Source organism: Acomys minous (genome assembly GCF_964271855.1).
Source record: "Acomys minous genome assembly, chromosome: 9".
NCBI lineage: Eukaryota > Metazoa > Chordata > Mammalia > Rodentia > Muridae > Acomys > Acomys minous.
The window spans coordinates 3895668-3923521 of NC_140490.1; the positions used below are offsets into that span (position 1 = coordinate 3895668).

General features: G+C 44.7%; 1 protein-coding gene across 19 annotated transcripts in view; it reads left to right on the forward strand.

Moving 5' to 3' along the window:
• The window catches only part of KCNMA1 (potassium calcium-activated channel subfamily M alpha 1), a 700634-nt gene that overhangs the window by 337107 nt on the left and 335673 nt on the right, over positions 1-27854 (forward strand). For 18 of the 19 annotated variants that reach the window (XR_014781481.1, XM_084794298.1, XM_084794299.1 and 15 more), the window contains exon 3: positions 6962-7023. Coding sequence is in view for 18 of the 19 variants with exons in the window: in XM_084794298.1 (XP_084650424.1) it covers positions 6962-7023 (62 nt within the window). In the remaining variant the exon portion in view is untranslated. Of the gene's footprint in view, positions 1-6961; positions 7024-7429; positions 8700-27854 lie in introns of those variants that run through there. The other variant, XM_084794300.1, reaches the window with a different exon arrangement.

Consider the following 27854-nt stretch of genomic DNA (forward strand, 5'->3'; position numbering starts at 1 on the left):
GCTGCTTTCTTTCCCAGATGAAAATTCTTCATTTATACACTGTGGCCAGTGACCTCCCAAGACCCTCCCCTAACAAATTTCTCTTCTAATCCTGGCATTTCATCAGACTGGAAGATGAAATGACATGCTAAGTGCATCCGTGCCGTTTAATGAGACCCCATGACCCCAGCTGCCTTTTCTTGCCACGTGCAGCCATACTCCATACTTGGGATCTGTCCTCGCTAGCGCAGGCCCACCTGGGACAGCAGGGATATTCTTTGTTTGTCTTGGGTTTTTCTCTGCCCTTCTCTCTTCCTCTATCATATGTGAGGACTGGCACAGAGGTGTCAGTATTTCAGTGCCTGATCTCTCAGGGAGTCTGTTTATGTGTGGGGCGTTTCTTAAATTCATGCGACTCCGGATTCGCTTCAGCTTCTGGTGCCCATGCCTATGGAGGGTGGAGCAGCTGGACTTTGTCATTTTGGCCTCATGAGTCCCTGCCGCTTACTCTGAGGCTTGTGCATCATAGTTCAGGAAATGTTCACTTGGTTTGTTCAATTCTCTGGACCCAACATTGCAATTTAGATGTGAGAATGCATCCCCACAAACCATCTGGGGACAGATTATTTTGCCTTGAGAATTTGCCCATCTATTTTTTTCTAAACATAATTTTATTATACATGAATTATAGCTTAATTTTTTTAAAAAAGGCCACATGCCTTCAGCATCATATAAGGAAAACTGTTCTTTTCCCAAGGAAAAGTCTCTGCTGCCGGTAGCCAGATTCTACATCAAACACGTAGCATCATTAATTAGGGTCATTTGTTCTGCTGTGAGCTGAGGAGAATGCACCAAAGCGCGCTTAGGAAAGAATTAATTCCTCCTCTCTCTGGACTTTCTGGAGACGCCTAGTAGATTCTCCAAGCCTGCGGGGTCTCTTACATATGTTCTCATGGGCTAATTGTTAAGGCAACATTTGTGAATTAATCTCTGACTTGAGCTAAGTGGTTTTCCCTAATGGCTTCAATTCAGGAACACCCACTCCTGGCCACATGTCAGTTATTTTGAGACAAGCCTAACAAAAATGGAGGGGCCCAGCTCCCCTTGTCTTGGGATTCTCTGGTGCCAGGAGGGAACAAGGACACTCCTGCTCAGTTTTGCTTTGGTTTGCATTTATTTTGGGCATTGGGCATGGGTCTCTTTGCGTGTCCATGGAGGTCAGTTGCAGGGGAGTCCCTTCTCTCCTTTTATTTACCTTGTGGCTTCCAGGGATCAAACTGGGGTTGTCAGATTTGTCAGTAAGCACCTGTGCCCAGCAAGACGTCCTACAAGGAGACTCCACATCTGCTTTTAAGGAACACTACCCAGAGATAAGACTCCTTGGAGCCACGGACCCAGGTCTAACTCTGAAGGCCCATATGTCTATTGAAAGCATGTGGCTCAGCCTGTTACTGGAATCTCTAGGGACAAAGCCCAGTGCCCTGCAGCCACAGCAAGGTAGGCTCTACCACCTAGTAGGCCAAGTAAAGAGATAAGTAATGGTGAAAAGCAGAGAGAAGAGATTTATGTGGCCACATTGGGAAGAAGAAAAAAGAAAGAGGGTAACATGGCTTTGAGGATTAGGTTTAGATAGAAGGTAGGGGTATCCTGGTCAGGTGTGCCCCTGCCCATCCTTGACCCATAAGTGTCTGGCTCCAGTCTCTTCTGCAAGGTGGTCTGGCAAGTTGTCAGACCTGTGTGAAATCTCTCTTCCCTGAGACAAGCTCCCAGTCTAGTTGGCACCAGGACCACCCCAGTCTTTCCCTTCACCGAGCACAAGATTCCTAGGTAAATTCTAATTCCTTGAGAGTCTGCTGTTTCAGTAGTCTGAGAACTAGAGAGAGAGAGAGAGAGAGAGAGAGAGAGAGAGAGAGAGAGAGAGAGAGAGTGAGAGTGTATGTGTGCATGTCTGTGTGCATATGTGTGTATCTGTGTGTGAGTGTTTGTGTGTGTGTGTCTATGCGTCTCTTACAATATCATCACTCCTAGAGGATGGTTTCAAACCCGGCAACTGGAATTGAAGTTCTAGGACATCTCTGCAGAGCCTCCTTTTATGCCCCCTTGGTGCCTGTGTGCCTACTGCCATTGGCTCTAGGGAGGTAGGCTTAGTGTCTAGTGTCCCTGCATACAGAACTGGACAGAGATAGATGGATGGTAGCGAGCAGAATGAGATGATTTATTAAGAAAAGATCCACATCAAGGGAGGTAGTGGGCTGGATGAACGAGAGTTCATGACACAAACAGCCAGGCTGTGCAAAGGATTTGAACTTTCATGTCCCACAGTTCAGGCATCTTGATCATTTGCATAAGTCGGCTTTCCTGTGCGTGCTCTGTCTGTTACAGGTAGTTCTACATATAACTCCATGTGTCTGATGTCTCGTTAGCATCTTAAGTCTAGCATTCTAATACTAAAGTGCTGTTTAGTACTAGAATGTTCCATGGGTCACCTTCAGACACTGGAGTGCCTTACCTTTGCCCCTGTGCCAGCAGCCGGTTTGTTGGCCTCATCCAAACTGTCTCCCAGCCTTCCTCTTGCCAGTTTATTTTTTCTACGCTAATTTTGCGGTCTTACTTTTACAGCATTGAGCCCTCCTTCCGTGCACTATCTGCCCTGCCTCAACTTACTGAATTTGCCTTTCCCCAGGAGCTTCGGTAGCTGAGGGGAATATGCTATGCTTAGCCATCCCGTTTCTCTTTTTCATGACATTTTCCCTCCCAGGCATTGGAAAGCTCTTCATGGCTTGCTGGGATTTCCATGCAGGAGGATGGCTGCCAGTCTCTTACCTTCGTCTCAGTCCATGCTTAGACTCCATAAGAAGGAGGACGGACTGTGTGTGTGTGTGTGTGTGTGTGTGTGTGTGTGTGTGTGTGTGTGTGTGTGTGTTCCTGGCATTCGTTGGTGCACACACTTGGCATGTTTCATTTTAGGTTCTGAAAACAGATGAGTCACACTCCATTGTTCCGATGATGCTTATCAAGTTGCTTTTCTTTCTTTCTTTTTTTTAATTTCTTTTTTACAGAGGTGGGGGCGGGGGTGGCGAATCTGGCACTCTGGAAATAGACTCAATGTTTGTTATTGTAACTTGGATTTTTCGTGGTGCAAGTCTGGACTCTAAAAGACCCGAGCAGGCAGGCGCAGCTGTCCTTCTCCATTAAAGACACACGTAGTGCTGAGCAGCAGAGCAAAGAGATTTACTCAGTGTGGCCATATTGGAAAAAGGAACAGATAAGATGGCCCAGTTGACCCCGTGTCTGTTTCAATGATACTGCCATGAGGTTTAGGCTTAAATAGAGGGCAAGAGATGTGCATGACGAAGCGGTCCTGGTCAAAGGATGATCCTGCCTGTCTCCGAGTCATCACTGTCTCAGCTCCTGTGCTGCTAGGGAGACATACACAACAGTCTGATAGGCACTCATCTGTCAGTCACTGTCACCATGGCTGCCTTGAGACAGCCATGTCTCATCTGGTTTCAGCAAGCTGTGTTCTAGAGCTCAACTTGACCCTCTTGGATAATTGTCATTATCTGGGTGGGGGCCTAATTTGCCTTGAGAGCATTAGCTTCTTCTGGAATTTGAGAAGACACATGACAAAAAATTAAGGACAAATAATTTACCTCCGTATGTTCAGCCAAAGCACAGACAGTAAACAGAAGCAGAGGTGCCAGGCTCTCATCTCACCTTCAGTCTCCTTGTGGATCTAAGCCAGGAGGGAGTGCTTTACACCAACAGCAGTTGTTAAGTTAGTCCGAAAGCATGGCAGTTAGTCCCGTCTGGGGTAGCCAATGTGGTCAGTTGTCTGGGGAAGTACAGAGAAAGTATGCAAAAGCTCCTGAAGGCAGACTACCTATTAAGAGATGGAGGAGGCGCTAGCGGAGAGTAGGGCATCTTGTCTCAGTTTCACCTCACCCTCTAAACAGCAGTTCTTTGTGTAAGTTACGGCTACTCCCGTCCTGCCTCAGTGCAGCCCAGGGCCACTCAAGATCCTTCTGCGTGCCTCTGTAGCCTCAGTGATAAGATGGATGAAATTCCAATGAGTAGGAAACGATAGCATTAAACAAACCACAGCAGCCCTGCCCCAAACACAGACAGCAAAATGCATGTGCTCTCCAGCAGCTACGTCATAGAAAACTTTAAAACGAGCAAGCCTTTCCCACACAAGGGCGTTTATGCACTCAGTAGGATGAGTAAACAAGTCGTGCTGTCATGCCTTCTCCTCAGGCCTTTTCAAGAGAGCCGTGTAACTAATTGCTGAGTCTGTCAAGCTCATATTTTCATGGCCAAGTTTCTGCATAAACTGGGTTTAGGCTGACAGTGTAGTCAAGCCTGACATGGTAACAAGGCATGTTAGTAAGTTAAAGCTGACATGTACAGTCACCTTCTTCCTGAATACTATTCTATTATTATTATTATTATTATTATTATTATTATTATTATTATTAGCTTGTTGGCAGGTGATAGCGGCTGGCTCCTGGTGGGTGGGACAGTCTATATCATCTCTCTGAGAGAAAACCTTCGGTCAGGACACAGAATCGAAGCCTTCGTCCAGTCAGCAGAGGTGCTGCGGGGGTCTTGTCCCTCCCGTGTTCCTTTTGCTGTTACCGTCTCTGAAGGTGCCGCTGTCTGAGTTTTAAGAGGCAGTCAGGGTGTATTCCAAACTCTTGTCACTGATTTGCTTAAATATGTGACATATTATTCCCAAGCGGAAGCAACAGGGACAAATTAGTGTCAGTTACTCTGGCCTGCTGCTAGGAAAACATTGCTTTGATGGGAGGGCTGAGATTCTGACTTCTCATAGAACGGAGGTGCCATTTTCAAGGACTTTGACTTCTCTTTTATGAGATATAGTATTTGGTAGCATAGAGCCGTTTAGTGAACCCTGACAGAAGTTCCACATGTATACACACGGAGCCAAACAGACGAGGATGTGTGCCGGATCCCCTGTTTATGAATGAAGGGGCCCCTCCCCTCTGCTCTGATAACACCCCTTCGCTCTGCAGCTTTCTGAGAATGAGGTCAGAGCCAGGAACTAACTGCTTATGGCTCAGGAATAGCAGCACAGCTCCAAATTAATCTGATGCTGTTTGTTATAGGATGAAAAGCCAAGGCCTGCTTATGTTTTTGTTTCCTGTAGACCTTTGCGAACAAGCTGTGAGTGAAGCCCTGTGAAGAGGGGAATCAGAGGCAAGCCAGCCCGGAGCTAGCCTGTTGGTAGTTGGTGGCTACAGATAGACAGCCGGAGCTGCCTCGAATTCAGTGGGAGCCTTGATCTGAAAAGCAAAGTGGAGGAATGAAATAAACCCAGTGGTGTAGTACTCTGACCACTGCTCTTGAGAAAGAAATGTTAGCTGTTGCCGAGAACACTCTATATTCCTTGTGTTGTGCTCAGTTATTTCCTGTACTGTGTAGCCAGTTGGTCATCTCTCTCTTGTGGTTCCATGGGGGTGGGGGTGGGGTGTTGCAGTATTTTAAAGGAATATGACATGCACGTTGCATTTTTAATCAGCCATATTAGCATACACAGAAAAAACACAGGAGTGTGTGATTTCCTTTTACAAATATACACGCACACACCTGTGTGTGCATGCACACATACACATGCAAACACACATACACACACACACACACACACACACACACACACACACACACACACACACTAATGCACCACAGCTTGACCATACCCAGTCTTTGCAGAGTTGGCATTAACTTCTGTCCATCATCCCATGTCAGCCAGTTTCCTGCATATGGCTCCTGTAGATACTGGCATTTCTAAGAATCTTCCCTGCAGGCTCTTTAGGAGTTGTGTGTATCTAAAGGGCAAGGGTTGAGCAGCAGGCAGGCATGGTAGGTGGCGGTGATGTTTCATTTCTGTTCTCAGCCTTAATTGTTGGCTGTTTTCATTAATCATCTCCTCTGTGAAAGATGAAATAAGCATGTTGGAACACCGAGTGAGGGGATAGAGGTGTCAGTAGCGGCCTAATCTGCTACAGGCTCATTCAGCAGACTTTAATGTGTCAGGTGTGCATTGAAGGAGATGCCAAAGCTACCTTTTATATTTGGGATGATTGATTTTGAGCAAGTGCCAAAAAGCATGGAGATTGTCATATATCTGGCTGATCAGAAGGATGACCTAACTGGCTTTTTTGCACTTAAGTGTTTTCCCTAAGTACTTGAGAAATATTATAAACACACAGAATTGGGCAAATTTCTATCTATCTAGAAAGGTGTGTGTGTGTGTGTGTGTGTGTGTGTGTGTGTGTGTGTGTGTGTGTGTGTAAGTACTTATTCATACATGCACCCAAAGGGACAGCTGTAATAGCAAATGTGTGCTTTCAAATGGATATTTCTTATGTAGAGACAGAAAGCAGATTAGTGACTGTCTGGGCCCAGAGGATAGAACAGGGATTAATTTCACAAACAAACAAACAAGATGCTATTGAGATCTTAAAAACATATTCTGAAACTGGATCAATGTGATACCACACAAGTTGATAAATTTTCCAAAAGTTATTAAGGATATGATATACTCAGAATGGATTATTTTTAGATCCCAACAAAACTGGTAAAAATGATCACTCCCTTTTAGTCCTAGGGTAGGCAGAGAATAAAAGACTGCATCCTGCCAAGTCTTTTGACTCGCTCTTTCCACTCTGAAATTTATCGGCTTCAGTTTTGGTCCTCAAGGTGACAGGGCCAGATCAAAATTCAAGGACAGAGGAAGGAAGAGTCTGCCCTGACCTCTATGGACAAGGAGCAAGGTTGCTCCCACTGCTGGGTGAAGAGTCAATGTGTGGGTTGTCACAGGGCAGAGATCACATGACACGTGGAGCCAGGTCCCTGAAAGTACTAGGCACTGTGCTTCAAAAAGTTGTTGCTGCCACTCAAAAGTGAAAGCATTCTGGTCCCAGCCCTTAAGTAATGGTGTGCTTATCTTCTTTTTCAGGTTGTGTTAGTCTTTGCACTCAGCATTGGTGCCCTTGTAATATACTTCATAGACTCGTCAAAGTGAGTATTGCATATATGTTGTCTTGCCCATTTTTTCCTAGGGCAATTATGACCCCTTACACTGATGAACTTAACTTAACAAGCCTTTGCAAGAATCTCCTGAGGGCTGAAGACTTGGAGGAAGGCAGGGCTGCGCTGTGCTGCATTTATGAATGGGGGAAAAGTCTCTCAGAAGACAGGCTGTGTTGACGCTGATGGTATGGGAGGGAGAGGCACTTGGGGACCAAACCTTCCCGTTGGGTACTTATTTGTAATGAGATGTTTCCTAATGGAATATTTGTACTGAAAATGCCAAAAAGTTAAGAGGGCTCTTCTGGGAATGTGTAACCTCTGGGAAGGGCGACATAGTCCAACAGATGAGTCTGGAACATTCGGGCCACGGTCCTAGGATCTTTTTCTCATACAGGGTTAGCTCTTATGGGAAGATCGATTAGAAAGCCAGTGCTAGGATTTCAACTGCTGAACAAACACGCGACTGGAGCAACAAGCATTGTGCTTCTTCACTTACGGAACTAAGGAAATGGGATGAGGCCATCAGCAGGACTCCAAGAGGCAGAGATCTATGGCTCTCTGAGAACTTGTGGCGAGTGGTGCTCATGCAGGCCCTTGGAGTGGCAGTTTAGTGATCTGCTGCTCCAGGGTAAGCATGGTTCACAGATGGTGAAGACCTTCAGGGTACTGCATCGACCAGTCACTATGGTAACACTAATGGCTGTGGGTACCAGTGCTGGGTACATCACTCATTCCACCTGTCCTACTGTAATCTCAGACTTGACAGATTGGGATATAGACTTGCTTTTCTTCTGTGACATAAGCTTGACCGCTCTGGCCAAGGACAGGAGCTCTCGGGCTTGTGGTCTTCATTGTCTACTTTGAGACAATTCCTCTAATGCTAATCCTGACTGAATCCTAGACTTTGATCCCCAGGATACCTGCTTTGAGTCCCTTTTGGACCAGATTCTGGTGTGCCTCAAATTGGAGCTTAATGCTCATTTTCCTATGGTGCGGTATGGTGGCTGTTTCATGAACATGCAAATTCTAAATTTCCCTGAGCTATGTGGTCACCAGCCAGGGGAATTTTGTGCATTTGGCTATGGAAGCCAAACTGTCACATCAAGGAAAATAAAAGAAACACGTCTACTCAACCGTGTCTGAAATCTGCCAAGCGTGAGACTTTTAGAAGTCATTTAGCCTAGCTCTGACACCAGGCTGGGCCCCCACCTGGCTTGAACCATGGGTCCTTTAAACATCCTCAAGGGACATGCTTTCTTCATCTGATGTCCCCAGTCAAGCAAGAAGAGCGCCCTTCCATCTGGAAGTCTCCAGCTGTCTTGCGAGTGAAGGTAAGCTCTCTTTTCATATTTACTCAGAGATTCTGGACCACATTTGAAATGAACTAGAGCTCTCAAGCCCTTGGTCACCTCTCTCCAATCTCTCTCCAGGGGTCATAGGGTACACACCCTGCCAACGCCTGTGCTGGGGCTTAGGAAAGAGGTTCGGATATGTAGTCTGTGTGCCCCAAAGAGAAAGTATACACACTTATGTGAAGGTGAGTGTGGCGAGCTTCTGAGAGGACAGATGCCTTGACTGTGCCTCCTAGTCCTTTGTCTCCCTCTCTGCCCCTATGTATGTCATGGAAATAAAATGTTGCTGGTAGATGGGTTTGGATGGTGTCTTTTTTTTTTTTTTTTTTAATCATTGTGTCTACTGGAAGGCAATCTTTGGCTCCGTAGAGTCCGATCTTCCTTGGGAGAGGATGGCAAAGCATGGTGTCCTCCTAGATTGACAGTCTCTCCCGGTGCCTCCCCAGCCTCCAGTCCTTTGGGCTTAGTCCTGACTCTGCTAAGCCTTTCTGAAGCTGATGCTAGAAACCGCCAGCGATTCTGGTTCTTTTAGGATCATGCAAAGAGTCTGTACCAAAGCTGACCTTCAGTTCTGTTTTGCAGTTTCCCCAGCGAAAATGCTAGTAGTGTTAACTATGAGACTTTCCTCATTGTCTATGGGGCTTGGCAAGCCTTGACCTGTCTTCCACCTTTATCTCCTCCTAAGCTGTGTGGTTGCTGTAAGAAATTTTGCTTAACAGAACACCTGTTGCTACATATGCAACTCTACTTTTCACTTTTTACTTCTTTATCTGGCCCTGTGACCATAGCTTAAGACTGTGATTTGTGAAAAAGCCAATGAGCAACCTACACAGAGAATCCTCCCTTTTCCCACGGTGATCCAGCAAGCATGCTCAGGTTAGGGAGATGAATTAAAGTCAAAGATATAATGTTACCTTTGTAATAAGTCTACAGGGTCATAGTCAGAACACCAAATACAATCCATTAATCAATGCAATCAAGCTTAGTGAGTGAGATGAAGCTCTACATATAAACTACAAAAAGAACGAGGGTAAGAAAGTAGAAGGCAAATTGTTGCAGCCTACTGTTCTCATTCAAAACTACTTTTGGCCTAATAGAAATGGCTTTGCTGGCCGTCTTGGAAAGGACATTAAATTTCTCTTTAAAATTATACCAAATCCTTGCCCTGAAGGAAAAAAAACCCTGGCATTCTTGAGATGAATTTGCATTAGTGTTAGTCCTCTGTAAATAAATACATTGGCATGATCTTAACTGGACTGATATGGTTTACGAAATTGTTCTGTTGTTAGATTTAACTGGAGCTATCTTCACACACTTGGTAGATTGGAAATCTCTAGATGCAAAGCTTTCCACACCTGGCCCTTTGGGAAGTGCAAAGGGGAAGTGCCCTGGCAGGTAAGAGCATCTCCTGAGCAAGCATGAGGACCCGAGATCAAGTCACCAAGACATCCTGAATAGCTGGGCGTGGCCCTGTGTGCCTGTAACTTCAGAGCTCTGGGGGATGGAGACCCAGAAGATCACTGGCCTTGCTTGGCAGCCCTCTTAGCTCTGGACTTAGTAAGAGACCCTGCCTTAAAGGAGCAAGTCAGAGGGCAAGAAAGCAGTACACCTGGCATTCTTTCCGGATCTCTGCTTGCACATGTACCCCACATGCATATGCCACCCACAAAGAAATGATTTAGAAGATTTTTTAAAGGAACTGCAAAGGATGCAGATGAACATATGATACAGGTGGACTCGGCCAACTCTTCTCACACTGACTTAGACGTGCCCATGGCAAGCTGAGGAGGCGATTACTCTACCTCGAGGAGTCAACAGAAGGGCAAGAAAGTTGAAGTTAACATTGTGATTGGCAGGTGTAATTGCAATTGGTGATCTTCCTTACCTTTCAAAATCCACTTGACTACAGTACCTGCACATACCTTTGCTGTTCAGTTCTTAGTCCAAGACAGGCAGATCCCCAGTAGGTCTTTTCCAGTGATGTGTTTGAGAAACCCTCCTTTGGGTCTTCTTTTTTTTTTTTTTTTTTTCCTTATATGATCTCTATGGGAAGAATCATTTGGGTCATCTCCAGTGATCATCTTCCAGCTGGGAAAGATTGTCCTCAAGCCAACAGATAAAGAGCATCACGTTAAAATGGGTTCAAACAGTGATCCATCATCCCTTTTTGGAAGATGCTGGGAAAGATGCAAACACAGAGGAACGTTACAGTAAGCCTTGGTTGGGATGGGTATAATAACCATGCTGCCTCGGTTGGGACCGCTGTAATATCTATGCTGTCAGGAGACCTGTGACTCATCCCTTCACAGGTCCACACTCTCCAAATCCCCCACCTTCTAATTCTGACCCTGACTCGAAGGTACTCCTTCTCCTATGCACCCCGATTTCCATCGAGCCAAGACTTTAAACATGTATGGGGGCGGGGGCAGAGAGATGTCTCAGCTGGTAAAGGTATCTGCTCCATCTGCCTGACAACCAGAACTTAATCCCCAGCACCCACATTTAAAAGGTGGAAGTGGTGATGTGATTCTGTTAAATTAGCACTCCTGTGGTGAGATGGCAGGCAGAGAAGAGAATCTTCTAGAAGAACATGCACCAGTTGGCCCCTTAGTGTACAGCACAGCATGGGAAACAAGAGAGACTCCGCCTCAGCATAGTGGAAGTTGACAACATGCTCCTTAAATTTTTCTTTTATTCTGTACACCTGTACTGTGGCATATATGTGCCCATGCTCACACACAAGCATATATGTACACACACACACACACACATATACACACACTCACTATTTTTTTTTTATTGTACAACCAAGTCAAATGTGCCCTTCAGTGTCCTCTGAGTGTTAATGTCACTGACGCTTGCTCCGCCCTCTCCTTGACTCCAGAATCACGGAATAGATAAGAGTGGAGAGACCTGCTAATGTCAGCATGTGGGCAGGACTCACGGGTGGCATAAGGCAGCAGCCCTTGCTGCTTCCTTCCATAACGCTAAGAGAGAGTTGGAAGAGGCGGCAGCTCTCAAAGCTCTGTGCATTTGCGTTTTTCCAGTGGTATTCTGGGAAAGGGTGACTCACATGAGGGGGATAGTTATTCTTTTGATTCATGCTTAAATGCTGCTCCTTCTTCTGCTTCGGTCACATGGATTATGAATATTTAATGCTGCATATACTGGAAATGAAGGTCAGGTCCTGCTCACTGGCGACTTCAAAGCAGCTTGAGTTCTGAAAGGCATACCACCTGCTGTCAGCAGAGTGGAGCGGAAAGGTTATGCATTGTTAAACTCTTCCGTAATGACTCTATCTGCACCACAATGGCTGGTGCACAGTTGGGGACACCTGCTGGCTTTGCCAGCTTTTGCTCTTGGCTTCTGGTTTAAGCCCTGCTATTTGAGTGAGATGCACCTTTGGAAGGTGGAGGAAACCAGGCCACACATTTTGTAGCACACCCTTTCCAAGAGTTCCGTTGCAAAGGAATGGCATCTTCTCAGTCTTCATCAGTTTTATTTATTTGTTCACTTTATAGTTTCCCTTCCTTCTTTCCTTCCTTCCTTCCTTCTTTCCTTTCACTCTTACAGCTTCAATATAAAAGTCTTAAATAATTTCCAGGTAGTGACAATGCTTATCGTTAAGTATGGTTACACATAATTATATGTAAATTTGCAACAGAAACTGACCAGATTGTTTCCAAAGTCTCTGAAAACACAACTAACAGTGCCATTATAGTGCAGATATCCAGAGCTGTGGCCCAACCTGTTTGTTATTTTACAGTTTTACCTGTCATTCCTCTTCATATATACCCTGATCACTTCCTCATCTGATACATTTTCTTTCTAAAGGGGGCTGGGGCATGGATTAGTCAGTAAATTGCTCGCCATAAAAGCATGAAGACCTGAGTTCAGATTGTCAGCACCAATGTAAAACTAAGTGGGGTTCCCTGCGTCTGTAGCCCCAGTGCTAAGGGGTGGGTGGGACAGGTGGGTCCCTAGCTATCCTAACCATATTTGTGTGCACCAGGTCTAGTGACTTTATCTCAGAAAGTAATGTGGAGAGAAACATACTGTGATTTCAGTCTCTGGCCTCCACATGCTATGCACACACATACACACATGTCTGCATTGCATACACCCAACACAGATATATGCGTGCAACCCCACGCAGACACACAAATTTGAAAAATAATGGACTGCTGAAGGGAGTTTGGATCCCCACCATTGTGCTGTGTGTGAACTGGGGTGCTAAGCACATTACATATGATTTCAGTGGCTCCTTCTAATATACGAGGTGGAGTTTTTTATCATTCTCACTTTACTGATTAGAGGCCTGGGACTCCAAAAAATTGTTTCAAGCCACATTGATGACAAGTAGTGGAGCCAGAATCTCATTCTAAAGTCCCTCCGACCCGGCTGACACAAGCCTTCCAGCACGGAGGAGTTATAGAAGGAGGTTGGTGCAGAAGCTGTGAGAACAGGGACTGCTTCACTTTGTCCTGTCAGGTCCTTTCTGTCTTCTTCATGCTCATCCTGAGAGCCCAATCTACAGTGCATAGCTCCTGGGAGAGTCCTGTCACCAGCCTTCCCCCTACAGCTGCTGCTGACCACAGGGAACTTGATGGTTGTTTCTCAAGGCTCCTCATACCCACCCAGGGGATTCCTTCCAAGGAAGGGTTCTTCCCACCTGCTTTGCTGTGTGTATTATTTGACACACTGAAGTAGGTAGGAGAGATGCCCTTTCCTCTTAATTGAATACATCCTTTTATCCTTCACAGAGTTACAAGGCTTAATCTTTCACAGTTTTGCTTTATGCTGCATGAGATTCACATATAAAAGTTAAACTAATAGTGTAGGAAAAGCTGGCTCCCCAATTGCTTCCTTGGAAGGTCTTAAAAATGATTTAAAAAGAAGAAGAAGAAGAAGAAGAAGAAGAAGAAGAAGAAGAAGAAGAAGAAGAAGAAGAAGAAGAAATAGCCTGTTTCCTTCATTACTTCTTTTCTACGTCATTATGCATAGATGTTGACTTGGTGCCTCCGATGTGCCCATCTTCTCGGCCAACCTCTTGGCAGGGATGTGGGGCAGCGTAGGTCATGGATTCCCTTGGTTGGTTTGAGAGTGATCAGTGGTAGCTCTCCTTTTCACCTTTATGTAGCCATTCAACATGGCCAGCTGGGCAGCTAGGGCATAGGGAGGAAGTGCCTGGGAATTATCTTAGCTCTTACTTCCTCTAATGGATCAGGGTCATCCTAGGTAGTGTTTGGAATAATTAGCTCCTGCGCTCCTCTTTCTTGCTCTATTTGAAAAGGCATGGCATGCACTTAACCTTTGTTGAAGAAGTCAACACAAATCACCGTGCATGCGAAGCATCGCTTTCTTCTCCTCTTTTTAAGAAATGCTCCCCACCCCCCACCATGTTCACCCTCCCTCAGTGACATTTTTATTGCCAGGCTTTGGTTTGGAAAATTATGGGTAGGGAAAGTTCAAGGGCAGGGTGTTCAGAACAGCACTGCACATCTGTGAGGGGGAACACAACAGGAGAGCCGGCAGCTGTTGGAAGAAAAGCGTGTCAGATGGTGGAGGAGCTTCGCCTCTGAGAGATGGGGGGGAGGGGGCCGCCTTCAGGGTAGATGCCGCAAATAGCTTCCGATGGGAGTCTTCATGCCCTTTCAGAATCTGGCGTCTCCTGGCACCTTTGAACTCCGTGGTGTGTAAGGAGCATTGACCCAACGTTTCTGTATCGTCTACTGTTCCATGTTGCCGTGCTCTCATTAGTGGAGATAAACTTGGTAGCAAAGACAGGTAGTGAGGATACAGGAGGATAGTGGACTTCTTCACCAGTCTGCTTTCATGTGGGTGCATTTAAGGCATGGACTTCATTTGTTGCTCAGGAGTTCCTCCTCCTACTTTTCACAGTGCTGGGGCCGTCTCTGTGCCCTCACTCCTCACTGGGCAAGGGGTCCCACGGGCAGCGTGTGAGATGGCATCTTCAAGTGTCAAGCGTATGCATGTTCCTCGGGCAGTTTGTTAGAAGGAGTAGGGAGCTCTGGGGGGAATAGGAGACATGAACGAGATAGACCTTCCAGGTTTGATAGCAAAGACAACTGGGGAACAGAGGTAACTTTTTCTATCTGAGGATTCAACCAGCTGTGGACTGATATTAGTGTTTAAGCAGATCCCAATTTTATAGAATACACACAGACATACTTTGCTTTTCATTATTCCCTACACAACAACCTCTGCTACTAATACAACATTGACATTGTGTTAAGTATTATATAAAACCTAGAGGTGATATAAAGTGTATGGAAGGTTGTATCTAAATTATACGCAAATGCTCCATTGTTTCAAATAAGCAACTAAAAGCTGCATGGATTTTGCTATTCATATTGACCCCTTGAACCAATTCTTCATACAAGGGACACATGATATCACATCTTAAAAACTGCTTGGTACCACTGTTCTCTGTACCCAAGTATCCTATCCTTTAATTGGGGGTCAAACCTGGTAGAGAAGATGTAGGGGATGGAGATGGCTTTATATGTCTTTACTACCACATGGGTAGATTTAGGGGACAAGGTCTGTTCTTTGGTTGTGTAGCATTACGTTGAGTTTATTTGTCTCTCAAAGTTTCTCTTCCTACCTCCTAGAGGTGACTAGGGGTTAAGTCCCCTGCTCAAGGTCATTGAATCAGACAGGGAGAGTGCTACATACAGTCTGGAAATTAGAACTCTTCAAGCTCAGCCCCTTTCTCCTTGATCTTTTGGGTCCTTTCTACCAACTTTAAGTCACGAGTAAAGATGTCTCGTGATTTACTACCTACTAAAAAGTAAACCATATTGAACTCTTGTGCTAATTCTAGGCTCTTGGGTTTTCATCATGGTACAGACTTTCAGGAGAAAGCAGAGATAACCACAGGGGGAAAAGATTAAACCCAGACACAAGGACGGCTGGGCCAGTTTGCTTCACCTTCACTGGCAAGACACCTTGAACTCTGATCCTTTATGATCCTGCTTCTCTCTGCCTTGTCTGTCTTGTCTGCCCATCCATCCATCTGTCTGTCTTTCTGTTTTTCTGTCTATCTATTTTCCCTGCCCACCCCCAGCCCCATTTTACAGTTAAGGAGAGGTAAGCATCCATCTGTGTTGTGTAAAGTTGATGAGGCAGGATCCATTGGCTATGACTCTTTGGCATTTGCTGAGTATTACTTTTGAGAACACGGTGCCCAGTGGCTCGTTCATTTTCCCCATGAAAATACTCTTTCCTAACTATGCCTATAAATCTGCATTTGCCCTTAAAAAAATAGAATGAGTGTTTTCTACCCTTCTCACCACTCTCCAAGATTTAAAAGGAGTGTTTTAGATGACCTCGCACTCTCCTAACACTTTGGCAACTTCTTAAGAGCCGCTTTTGTTTTGGGAGAAGTGAAGGAATGCATCCCCCTTAGGTTCCAAACTTACCCATGTATTTTGTAATTAGCTTAAGTTTATGTCGCAAGCTTCTGAGTCACATCTTGGTCCTACTGCTGTCCCCCAAAATCACAGCAGATATGCATTCAAAAATGGCTCAAAGCCAAAGTGAGAGACAGCTGTAGGGAAACACTGGCTTAGAAGCTGTAATCCAAACAGAAGAGCAGTGCTAATGACAGCACAGCCAGGGTGGCACTAGGTGGCAGCAGCTGTTACACCTTCATCTTGGGTTTTAGGAGCTGCAGGACATGTGACTTCTTGTCTGTGACCCCTTGTCCTCTGTCCTGACACCATGACAAATTGTCACTTTCAGAAGACCCTGACCAGTGATGAGTCATTTGTGATTTAAAAATAGAATCCTTTGCAGTAAGAATGCCCTTGGGACTTTTTGATGTCATTTTCCAAAATATTTTGGAGGTGTGTGTGTGTGTGTGTGTGTGTGTGTGTGTGTGTGTGTATGTGTGTGTATGCACACATGTACTTGTGCACATATTAGTGGCAGTAGTATATAAATCTAGTAGAGTAGGAGCAGAACATGGAGACACTGGCCCCACACTCATCACAGTACCAGACAGGCTGGGATCTATGTACCAGTGGTCTTAAACATATCAATAAATTAACTGAGTGCCAATTATGTTTGACATTGGGAAATATTGAATGCCATGGGTAAATCCAGGTCTTTCTCATCATGATGTTTAAATGTGTGTATATATATATATTTTATAAGAGTTAGGCAGTCTAAAATTCAAAAGGATCAAACAAACTAACAAAGAGATTTCAGCAGGTGATCCCCAGACACTAAATGCTGAAGGCTGATGAGTGTAAAGGCAGTCTTCACAGTGGAATGCTTGACTCTCAGGGAAATATTGAATTGAGGAGACAGAAACTTTCAAACTTCCAAAAAATCCCTAAAAGGGGACTCTAGCTATGGTCTTTACATTGGCCACATGATTTTTATTTTCAGTAAATGAAGCAAAACTCTGTCTGGAAATCAGCCTCTGAGAGCAGTGGTTGGCTTCAGCCAGGGAATGGTGGTGCTTGGCTGTATCTTAGTCCTTGGAAGGTACAGATGGGAAGAGCAGGAGTTCAAGTCCATCCTCTGCTACGTAGTGAGTTTCAGACCAGCCGAGGCTACATGAGACATTTTTAGAAGAGGGCTGGCGAGGTGGCTGGGCAGGTGAAGACGCCATCAAGCCTGAGTGCCTGAACTGGACTCCTAGGGTAAACATGTCTGAAAGAGAGAACCAGCTCCCGTAAGTTGTCTTCTGACCTCCGCATCCGTGACATGGCATTCGTCCCAGTATTTGTTCAACATCCCCCTAGCGATTCTCCTGTACTCTAGGCACTCTTGTCTTTTATGGTTCTCTTTTCCATAAAGAATACTAGAAGTTATTATTTTACCGTTACCTTGATATAAGTCAAGTGTAATCCATCCGAGTTGTGTTCGTTTTCACTATTTTAATTACTAATTATTTTGTGTTATTTCCTCTACCCCATACTAAAAGAATGAATATGAAGATGTATTATAGGTCTTTAGAAGTATATACCTGCCATGTCTGATGGGAAAGTTGGCTCTTTTTTTCCACCCTGTCCTTCCCAATCTTCCTGAAGTTTTCATGGGGAAGCAACCATTCTCTGAGAAAGACATCTGGTCTCATACTCACTCCAATATCATAGTTATTACAGATAAGATAAAACAAGTGTTCCATTTCCAATGTTTTCCCCCTTGGTTCTTTTGAGACAGGGTTTCTTTGTGTAGCCTTGGCTGTCCTGAACTTGCTCTGTACATCAGGCTGGCCTTGAACTCACAGAGATCCACCTGCCTCTGCCTCCAACTTTGTCTTGTGTCTTGACTTCATGACTGCAGCAACCCAACATTAAATATAGACTTGTGTGGTCAGATCTTGTGGTGTTCAAAGGGAAGGGAGAAAACTGGCTTTAAAAATTGTATTTCTAATTTAAAAACACTGGCCACTGCCATAAACCTCTCACAGTGCCCAGCAAGCCAAGCAAAACACCTCTGCAGCCAGATTTTGTTTTCAACTTCTACTCTAAACTCTCTTTCTGTTCTCAGATTAGCTCACCTCCAGGGGTGCCAAGAAATGTTCTTAACTCTTGCTCTTTCACACACACCCCAAAGGGCCCTTTCTCCCTCCAAGATGGAGAAACTTTGGTCTCTATGTGCCCAGGGGTTATTTCTCATAAAACATGATTTTAAACACTACTTAATTAAATTCTCAATCTTCCCTAAGCAAGTACTGTATGCCACAGGAATAAATCAGCCATGACTTACTGTAAAGCCCCAAAGCTACATATCATAACCCCTATGTCATCTCTGAAAATAACATCTTTAGAACCCCATAAACATACTCCTTTGTTTGTTTAAGGACTGCAAGAGCTTTTTAAACACGGTTGCTAAGTCACCAGGGAGTATTTTCCAGGACATAAATGGAAGTGAGCATAACCCCCTTCAATTGTCAAATTCTTTATGAGAAGCCCAAATCTGTCTATTCTGCTAGTGGATTATCTTGACCAGAACAGATTTGATGATACTCAATATGTAATTGTTAATGATTGTTGGAGACTTTTCTGACTAATTTTGCTAAATGGGCACTTTATACTAAGCTTGGCTTCATTGCTAACAAAATAGATAGAAAGTACAAATTGGCATAGATGAATCCTGACCACAGTTTTCTTCAGCCCAAAAAGAACAACTTCCTGAGTGTTGCATTTAATATTTCCTGGTAATTCTTACGCTGTTATCCTTTCAAATACAATGAAAGTGTGTCTTGCTCCCCAGAAACGGCACCCGATGCAGGCTTTACTTCAGTCGCTGAACTTTTGGGTTTTGCATGGAAACTTGGCAGTTCAGATTAGTGTAGCAACAGACTTTGTTTGAACATGGATTCCGGGACTCAGATATTTTCAGAACTAGGAAAAAGATTGATAACTTTATGCCATCTCTGATCTCCATACAGCCTTCCCATCAGGCTGGCTTTTGCATGAAAAAAATACCCGAGCTTCTTTTTGCCTGTCCTCACACACCAGACCAACTTGTAGGCAGAGCACAAGACTTTAGTATAAGGAGTCAGCTTACCCTTCATGAGAGTGCTCTGCCCTGTGTTCTGAGCCCACGCCATGATGGGGCTGAAGCGATGACTTTCTATAACCCCCACACTCCACCCTCACCATAAAACGTAGAGAAAACCCTGCAGTCCATTTTGAGATATTTGATCTTGGTGTCCCGAGGAACTGCAGAGACAGAATGCAGAGAAAGGTGAAAAGAACGTGGATGCAATTAGGAGTCTCCACCTGTGCTTTTCCTCCGGCAGCAGTGGGGAAGCGAGCCAGGAATGCATCACGGGCCATGCCCTCTCCATAATCGCAAGGGCAAGAATAATCAAGCAAGTTCTGTAAAGAGCTACATCAATAATTGAAACGTGCACCAGGCAGCCATGCAGCCTGCTGGGGCCTTCAGACGCAATCTGTTAGCAGACATGGATGAGGCTAGGGAAGCAGGAAAGGAGGCTGTGCGTCTGTGCGCATGTGTGTACATAGGCTTGGAGGAGGCGTGAGGGAGCGGCAGTCAGCACTGCAGTGAGTGAAAGCATGGAAGGCAATGGCTATAGCTCATCACATAGAAAGAGTGCAATGGTTTGTGGTCCAAGCACACCCTTCTTTGGGGATTACATAGACACCTCAGAAATCTTGATTTGCCAGGGACACTAACACTGGTCCATGGGGGCCGCACTGAGAGCTTCCACTCTATCAGCCTGTTTCTTTTGCTAGTTCAGTGCTGTTTCTTCTACCATAAGAGTCCTAGAGGTAGAGAGTATTTTGAACTTAAAGGTTGAACAGAAATCAACTGGGAACCTCTGTCCTTTCTACCTGCAGACCAAGTCTAAGTGTCCTTCTCTCTGCTCTTGTACCCTAGTGCGTTGGGATCATGGCCGTGAAGAAACGGTGTTCATAAAGCCCAGCAAGAGAGGCCTTGACTTTCCTAGCTTTCCCTACTGTGTCAGGTAGCATAGAAAGGAAGAGGCAAGATAAAGTGTGCATTATAGCTAGTGGGCAGACCTGAGAGCTCTTTGCTTTCTGCTTCTCCCCTGTTTATGAGCTTCCACCTGTGATTAGAGGAAAAGATCCTCCCTTGGCTGAGCTTTGGGGAGGGGGCTTAAGCAATTAGCAGCTGGTCATATCACCTGAGACCCAGGTGCTGCGCCACGACCCAGGCACCACTGAACTCAAACAGTAGCCTTGTCTCCGTCTACCTGTACCCACTGACCACGCTCAAGGAGGAAGAGTCAGGGTTGGGGAACCACTGGGGACCCCTGTTGGTTTATCCACCAGGACTTCAGACCAATTTGACAGAAAACAGAAGAGCAGCTGGGGCTGTGAGAGGCCCCCTCTTCCCTGAATTCTCTGCCTCTTCCAGATTCCTTCCTGTCCTCACCTGTCTCCAAGCCAGCCAGCTGTGACAGTTTAATTGGTGTGGGGAAGGAGAGGCAGTAGGAAGCAGGCAGGGGTGACCAGTGTTCTGGAAGAAGGAGACTCCTCTGGGATGAGGGCACGGAGCCATGACAGACAGGCAGGTCAGAGCCTGGTTCCGCTGGAGCACGAATGATCTTCCAGCCTTTTCCTCCAGTGGGCTGGCTGTGCATTCCCGTTGCTTCCTCAGTGCCTCTCTCCACGGAGGGGCCAAGAGCTTTGCTGGGAGGCCCTGTGCAGAAGTGAAGTTTGCTGTGAAAGATGCCTAGCAAGTCAACAGCAGCATTGAACTCTTCGCTAGTTTAATTCTATTCTCCTGTTTTGTGGTGTTCGTCCTCAAACAAACTAGTTAACCTTTCCAATATGTAAGCTTTTTCCTTTGTGAAATGGGGTGGCTGTGGGGATGAGGGGTAGAAATAGTGGTGCATGCAAAAGCTCTTGGTACAGGACTAAGCAAGAAGGTAGCTCAGGACATTAGATATCATTAGCATTTTCTTTTAAAATTGTTGTTGGTTTTTTGTTTGTTTGTTTGTTTGTTTAGCCTCCAACTAGACTTACTAGGGACAGGAAGGAAGAAACTAAAACTAAGAAAGCAAAAAATTCATGTTAGAAATTGGGGCAGTGACCAACTATGGGGCAGTGGATGCTACTAGGTTTTTTCTGAAATGGTAAATCTCAACTCATGCATGGCTCATGACAGCGACGGCTCTCCAAAGATGCAGCTGGTTCACACAGTGAGACTGAGCCACATAAGGCCCAGATCCAGCCAGGAGGGTGGGATAGTTTTATGTACCGTTGCTTCAGTTCTGGAGTTAGATGCACAGACCTTGTGTTCTGATTTGTAATGTAAAGCATTTCTGACCATGGGATTGGCTAACAAGTAGCTTGAGAAATACTAGGTTGGAGTCTATATGAAAATGTGCCCTTCTGGCTCCCGGAATTTAGAAGATAAGAAGGCTAGGATTGGGTCCAAAGCCATTGGGTAGTTTTATATAATGCAGAAGCACAGGTAAGGTGCGTAGTCCATGACTATTCTCAGCCTTCACCTCAACTACCAATTAGGGGGAGGGGCGTGCACCAAACTACTTTCAGCATGAATAATTCACTAAAATGGACCTCAGAATTCACGAGGGTAGTTGCATTCATGGTGACAGTTTATCACAGGGGAGGGACCCAAGATTAGATTGGCCAAGGGAAGGTGTGCGCAGGGCAGGGTCTGGGAAGGTTCCACACGTGTGCTCGTGCTTCTGTCACTCACATGTGACCACATGCCATCCATACAAGTGAACTGGGAAGTCCAGCTTCCACTTTTACTGGGCTTGGTCATGTCAACCTGGGCATTCATGCCCATCGCTAGCCAGCCTCAGTCTCCACACGCTTTCCAAAGATCACACTGTTAAACATTCCGGTGTGGTCAGCCCTCATTCAGAACCAGACCACGACCACCTGGTTGGCCCAGCAACCCAGATAAAGACACTTTTACCAGTTAATGGTATTCCAAGGGCTTAGACAGTGCCTTCCAGAAGCCAAAGATAAAGGTTGGAGCTTCCTTCCAGCCATTGTAATGTCTCTGTAAGACATATAATGAGGCCATTGTACAGAGTTTTTCTGGGAAGACTGCAGTTGGCTTCTTCTACCACTTATGCAAACTGCAGAAAAGAGAAACCCAGCTCCCTGAACTTTAATGCCCATGGGTTTTGTTCACGTGAGCCCCATCACTGTTGGAAATACACATGGCTTAATCCAGTCCATTAAGCCCTGTATACCTTCAGACGAGATTCCCAGTAAGGTGAGGCAGAAGCAAGAGACTGGGGTGAGGAGGCAGCCTAAGCTCATGCTCTGGAAGCAGGAAACAAGTAGTCTTGTCACAGGGGTCCCTTGCTTCCAACCCATTTGCTGCCACTCTGAGGTGACACAGGCATTTCCTGGGCCTTGTTTCTCTGTAGACCTGATGGATGGTTCTCCAATGTCTCTAAACGGCCTTAAAGGATACTACCTATCTTTCTACTCCAAGTTCTACACTGTGAGACTGCAAAAGGCCAAAGCCAGCTAACTCTGAGACCTTCATCTAGGGAATAAAAACACAAATCTAGCCTGTCATTGGGCCATACTCTCTTTGTGACCTGACATTTAGCCAGGGACCGTTGGAATTCAGCTTAATGAAATGTGTACTGCTTCACCTGGATGAAGCTATGGCCTCACATTTAGAGATGCAAGCTGACCCCAGGAGAGGAGTGAAGAGGCTTTGGCTGATATTTATTAGTATTCATTGTGCTCATAGATGGAGGCAATCTTCTCTACTCAGCCAGGTAGGCTGGGCACTGATCATCACTTTGTAATTCATTAGCTGGGTGATGTTGTGTTGGTGTCAACTCCTCTGACTCTTGATCTCCTCAACTGCCAATATGGGTAATAATTTATTACTGCATGCAAGGTACTTACTACTGGGAGCATGACACATTAAGTCCTTACTCCTGGGCATGGGGAACACTGCTGTTGATTAAACTGGATGACAATGGTAGCACAAACATGAGCCCTTTCATGTGGAGTAACCTGTCAGTACCTGGTTATACTGTTTCTGCTCAGGTGTTTTTCTGCCATGGTTCATAAACCTGGGACAGTGGCAAGACATTTTGTTGGCAATGTCCATTGAACTTTGCATTCCAGGGCGTGTGTGTGTGTGTGTGTGTGTGTGTGTGTGTGTGTGTGTGTGTATCCCCCACGGGATCTTAGCTTTCTTGGTTGAACAATAAGCAAATTTTTCTTTCCTTTCTGTAACATTACCGTGCCCCACCCAGATGTGTCTTATTGTAGTGAAATGTGGGTACTTGGGCAGTTAGACTGGCCACACATCATCACTTGGTGATCGTTAGCTAGGTGATCTTGTGTTGGTGTCAGCTTCTCTGACTCTTGCTTTTCTCAATTGTCAATATGGATAATAATTTATTATTGTGTGCAAGGTACTTGATACTGGGCACAAGGCACACTGGGTGGGCATAGGGCACATTAGGTAGGTACTAATGGGCACTGGACACATTGGTGTTTATTAAACTAGATGAAAATGGTGGCACAAACATGAAATCATTTTCACAATGAATTACACATCAGTAGTTTGGCGTCATTAATCCTTATTTTCATTAAGCCAATGGCTTAATTCTTGTTTAGAAATGATTAATGACTTTGTAACTCAATGTTTATTGAATAGCTATTATGTGCCAGGCATTAGTTGAAGTTTTCAGACTTTATATTCTAGTACCAGAGGGGAGGCAAACTGACAAATAAATAAATGTGATGATTTCATTGATATTAAATATGGAGAAAAATAAAACTGATAATGAGGGAAGCTACATTTTTTTTCACTGTGTGTGTGTGTGTGTGTGTGTGTGTGTGTGTGTGTGTATTCAGGACTCCTTTAGAGGTCTAATGAAATCGATGGCTACCTTGTCAGAATAGGTTTAACTTATAAGAACATATCATAAAAACATTGGATTACAAGGAAAGCAATTATTTAAATGAAATTACTGGAATCTAAGAAGCAAGTCTATGATGTGGTATGTTTAATTCTTGATGAAGATGCTTCTATCAGTAGCTATGGGCAATCATAACACACCAGTGTAACTTATCAATAGGATTAATGTGTTTGCAGAGTTATGCCACATTTGTAATATCATCTGTAAACGACATCTGGGATTCTACTGTCATCAAAGTCATTCATGGTTCACATTGATTACCTCCATTCTTTTGTTAAAATATATTTTATTAGTTTATTCATATTACATCTCAATTGTTACCCCATCCCTTGTATCCTCTCATTCCTCCCTCCCTCCCATTTTCCCCTTACTCTCCTCCCCTATGACTATGACTGAGGGGGACTTCCTCCCCCTTTATATGCTCATAGGGTATCAAGTCTCTTCTTGGTAGCCTGCTATCCTTCCTCTGAGTGCCACTAGGCCTCCCCATCCAGGGGACATGGTAAAATATGGGGCACCAGAGTTTGTGTGAAAGTTAGTCCCCACTCTGCACTCAACTGTGGAGAATGTTCTGTTCATTGGCTAGATCTGAGTAGGGGTACAAAGTTTACTGCCCATATTGTCCTTGGCTGGTGCCATAGTTTGAGCAGGACCCCTGGGCCCAGATCCACCTGTCATAATGTTTTCTTGTAGGTTTCTAGGACCTTCTGGATCCTTCTATTTCCTCATTCTCCCTTGCTTCTCTCACCTAGAGTCCCAATAGGAAGTCTTCCCCCTCTGACCCACTTTTTTGGTAAGTGAAAACTTTCATGGGACATGCCCCTTGGGCTAGGGTCCAAATTTAAGTGAGTATATACCATTTGACTCTTTCTGCTTCTGGGTGAACTCACTCATTATGATCATTTCTAGTTCAATCCATTTGTCCAAAATATATAAAGAACTCAAGAAATTAAACATCACCAAACCAAATAACCCAATTAAGAATTGGGGCTCAGAACTAAACAGAATTCTCAACAGAAGAATATCGAATGGCTGAGAAACATTTAAAGAAATGCTCAGCGTCCTTGGTCATCAGGGAAATGCAAATCAAAACAACTCTGAGATTCCATCTTACACCCATCAGAATGGCTAAGATCAAAAACTCAAGCAACACCACATGCTGGCGAGGACGTGGAGAGAGAGGAACACTCCTTCATTGTTGGTGGGAATGGAAATCTATCTGACACTATCTCAGAAAACTAGGAATAGGGCTTCCTCAAGACCCAGCTATTCCACTCCTTGGAATATACCCAGAAGATGCTCCAGCACACAAGAACATTTGCTCAACCATGTTCTTATGAATAAGCAGCCTTATTCATAATAGCCAGAACATGGAAACAGCCTAAGTGTCCCTCAGCAGAAGAATGGTTACCTCCATTCTTAATGAGAGAAACCACAGATTTATATTAGAGGATAATGAAAAATGATGCGGATTTTTCTCTCTAAAATTTTTTTGGATTCCATAAGTCAACCTCACCAACTGCTGATCTGTGGCCAAGGTTAAGAACTCTTGTGCTGCTGTGTTTTGAATTCTGACTTCAGGCAGGCGAGTGAAATGATGCCCACCTACTAAAGCTCATTCTAGACATAGGGGTCAATAGAATAGACTTGGGAATCCAGACTTGAACCGGCGTTGCTATAGTTGGATGCGTTTTTGGCAAGGGCAACAGGAGCCTTCAGTGGGGTAACGAGTGCCCTGCTGACGAGCAGTGCTGGGATGACATTAGGTAAACTCAAACCCTCACGCTATAGCATAACAAACGTTACTCAACTCAGACTAAAGTTTCCCCTGATGGAACAAAACTGTCACACAGGGCTGAGCCTTTGTGACATGAGATTGTCCTTGAACATTATATCATAAGCAGCAGCAGCAGCAGCAGCAGCCGCCATAGTAACAACAACAAAATAGACACATCAGTAAGAGCGAAAGTGTGTGTGTCAACGGGTCCCATGAAGAAAGAGCTACAACCCACGGAACTGGAGAAAATGTTTGCAGGATATGTACATAAAAAACTTTTATGGGCTACATAAAAAACTTTTCTTTCTCAGCGGGGAAAAGATAATATGATTTTTAAAGGGACAGAGCTAATAAATATATCTTTCTCCAAAGAAGGTGCACACATGGCCAACAAGCATGTGAAGGAATATCAACCAGGCATTTCCAACTTTTACTCCACAGTGAAGTGCGAACCAAAACCACAAGATACTATTTTGCACTTGCTCGGATGCCTACAAAAAAAAAAAAAAAAAAAAAAAAAAAACCAACCTCCGAGCAAACAGCTGCACAAGGATTCGGCTAAATTGCAACCCTTGGGTGTTGCTATAGGATGGCATAAAAGCTCTGGAACATTTCTCAAAATAGTCTTTTTTCCATCCAGTCTTTATCTAAGAGCACCGGAAGCACGTGTCCACATGAAATTTATATCTACCATCTGAAATTATAATAGCTGAGCAGTGGGAAGGGCCATCGATGCCATCAGTGGGTGACTGGATTAAGAGGATGTGGTATACCCAAGCAAAGAAATATGATTCAGCTATAAAAAGTAATGACGTTCCCACATATTCCACAGCACGAACGACCCTGCAAGCCATTATACTAATGTGAAAGAATTGGGAAAGATCATTTCTAGCGTGACTCCATTAACGCTGAATGTCAAGAGCAGGGGGCCGTGTGGGAACAAGGACAGATAGTGCTGGCTTAAGGTTTCAGGGACAGGGTTAGCAGGCACAGCAGGGGTTAATAGTGGAAGGGTGCAGAGTTTCTTTTTGAGGTGAGGAAAATAGTCTACGATTGATTTTAGGGATGCTTATACAACTCTGCTAAAAACAATGGAAGCATATCCTTCAGTACATGGATTTCGTGACGCATGAGTTATGACTCAGTTCAGGTGTTAGAAGATAAAATTCCGCCTGGGGGAAATGACAAGGTAAGAAAAATATTTGGAAGGCTGTCTCATTAGTCTTCGCTGAGAGATTGCTTCCATTGGAATGGTTTTATGGACAGAAGAGCCCTTTACTTGAAAATCCAGGAAGAAATAAGAGGGACTGCGAGGGTGTTGAGTTTAGCGGCTGGCGCTCTCTTGCTGTTACACTCTGTAGGTGTGTACAGTTAAAACCCAACATGTCCGCGGCCCATGTCAGAGTCGGTAGCCAGCCTGAGGGACTGCGGTGAAATGGCCAGTCCCTTAGGGGTTGGCTCTTAGGGGTGTGTCTTTGAAGAAGGTATGGAGAACTGGGCACCTCCTCTCTCCGTGTGCTTCCCCGCTGCCATGAAGTGAACGCACCTCCCTCACCAGGCTTTTCTGCTGTGATGTACCAGCTGCTGCTGGCTGAAAGGGACAGAAGTGAGAGACGGAAACTGAAGTTTCTCTCAAAATATAAGCCACATAAATATTTCTCTCTCTTTTTTTTTACTTTTTTAAAAAATTAATTTATTATAATATATTCACATTACATCCTGATTGTTATCCCCCCACTGTTATCTTCCCATTCCCACTCTCCCTCCCTTTTCCACCCTATCCCCCCCCCACCTCTGATGGATGGGGGGGGTCCTCCCCCACCATCTGATCACAGTCCATCAGGTCTCCTCAGGGTGCCTTGCGTCCTCTTCCTCTGTGTGCCCACAAGGCTGCTCCGCCAAGGGGCAGTGATCAAATCACTGGCACCAGACTTCATGTCAGAGGCAGTCCCTCAAATAAATATTTTTTCTTTAAAATTATTTACTTATGCTTATTTATATTTTTGCATATGTATGTGCGGGGAGACATTTCCACGCTACAACATTTTTTCTACCAGAGGTCCTAGGCATTGAACCCAGTTTTCCAACAAACATCTTTACTCAGTAAACCATTTTGTTGGCCCTATATTTCTTCTTATTAAGTTGTCTATCTCAGGTGATTTGTTACAGCAACAGAAAGTTAACACAGGAGAACTAGAGGCCAACTTAAAACACCAGCAGGCCTGGGGAGAGCTGTCCAGATAACTGATTTCACTGTACCATTTAATAGGTAAAAAAA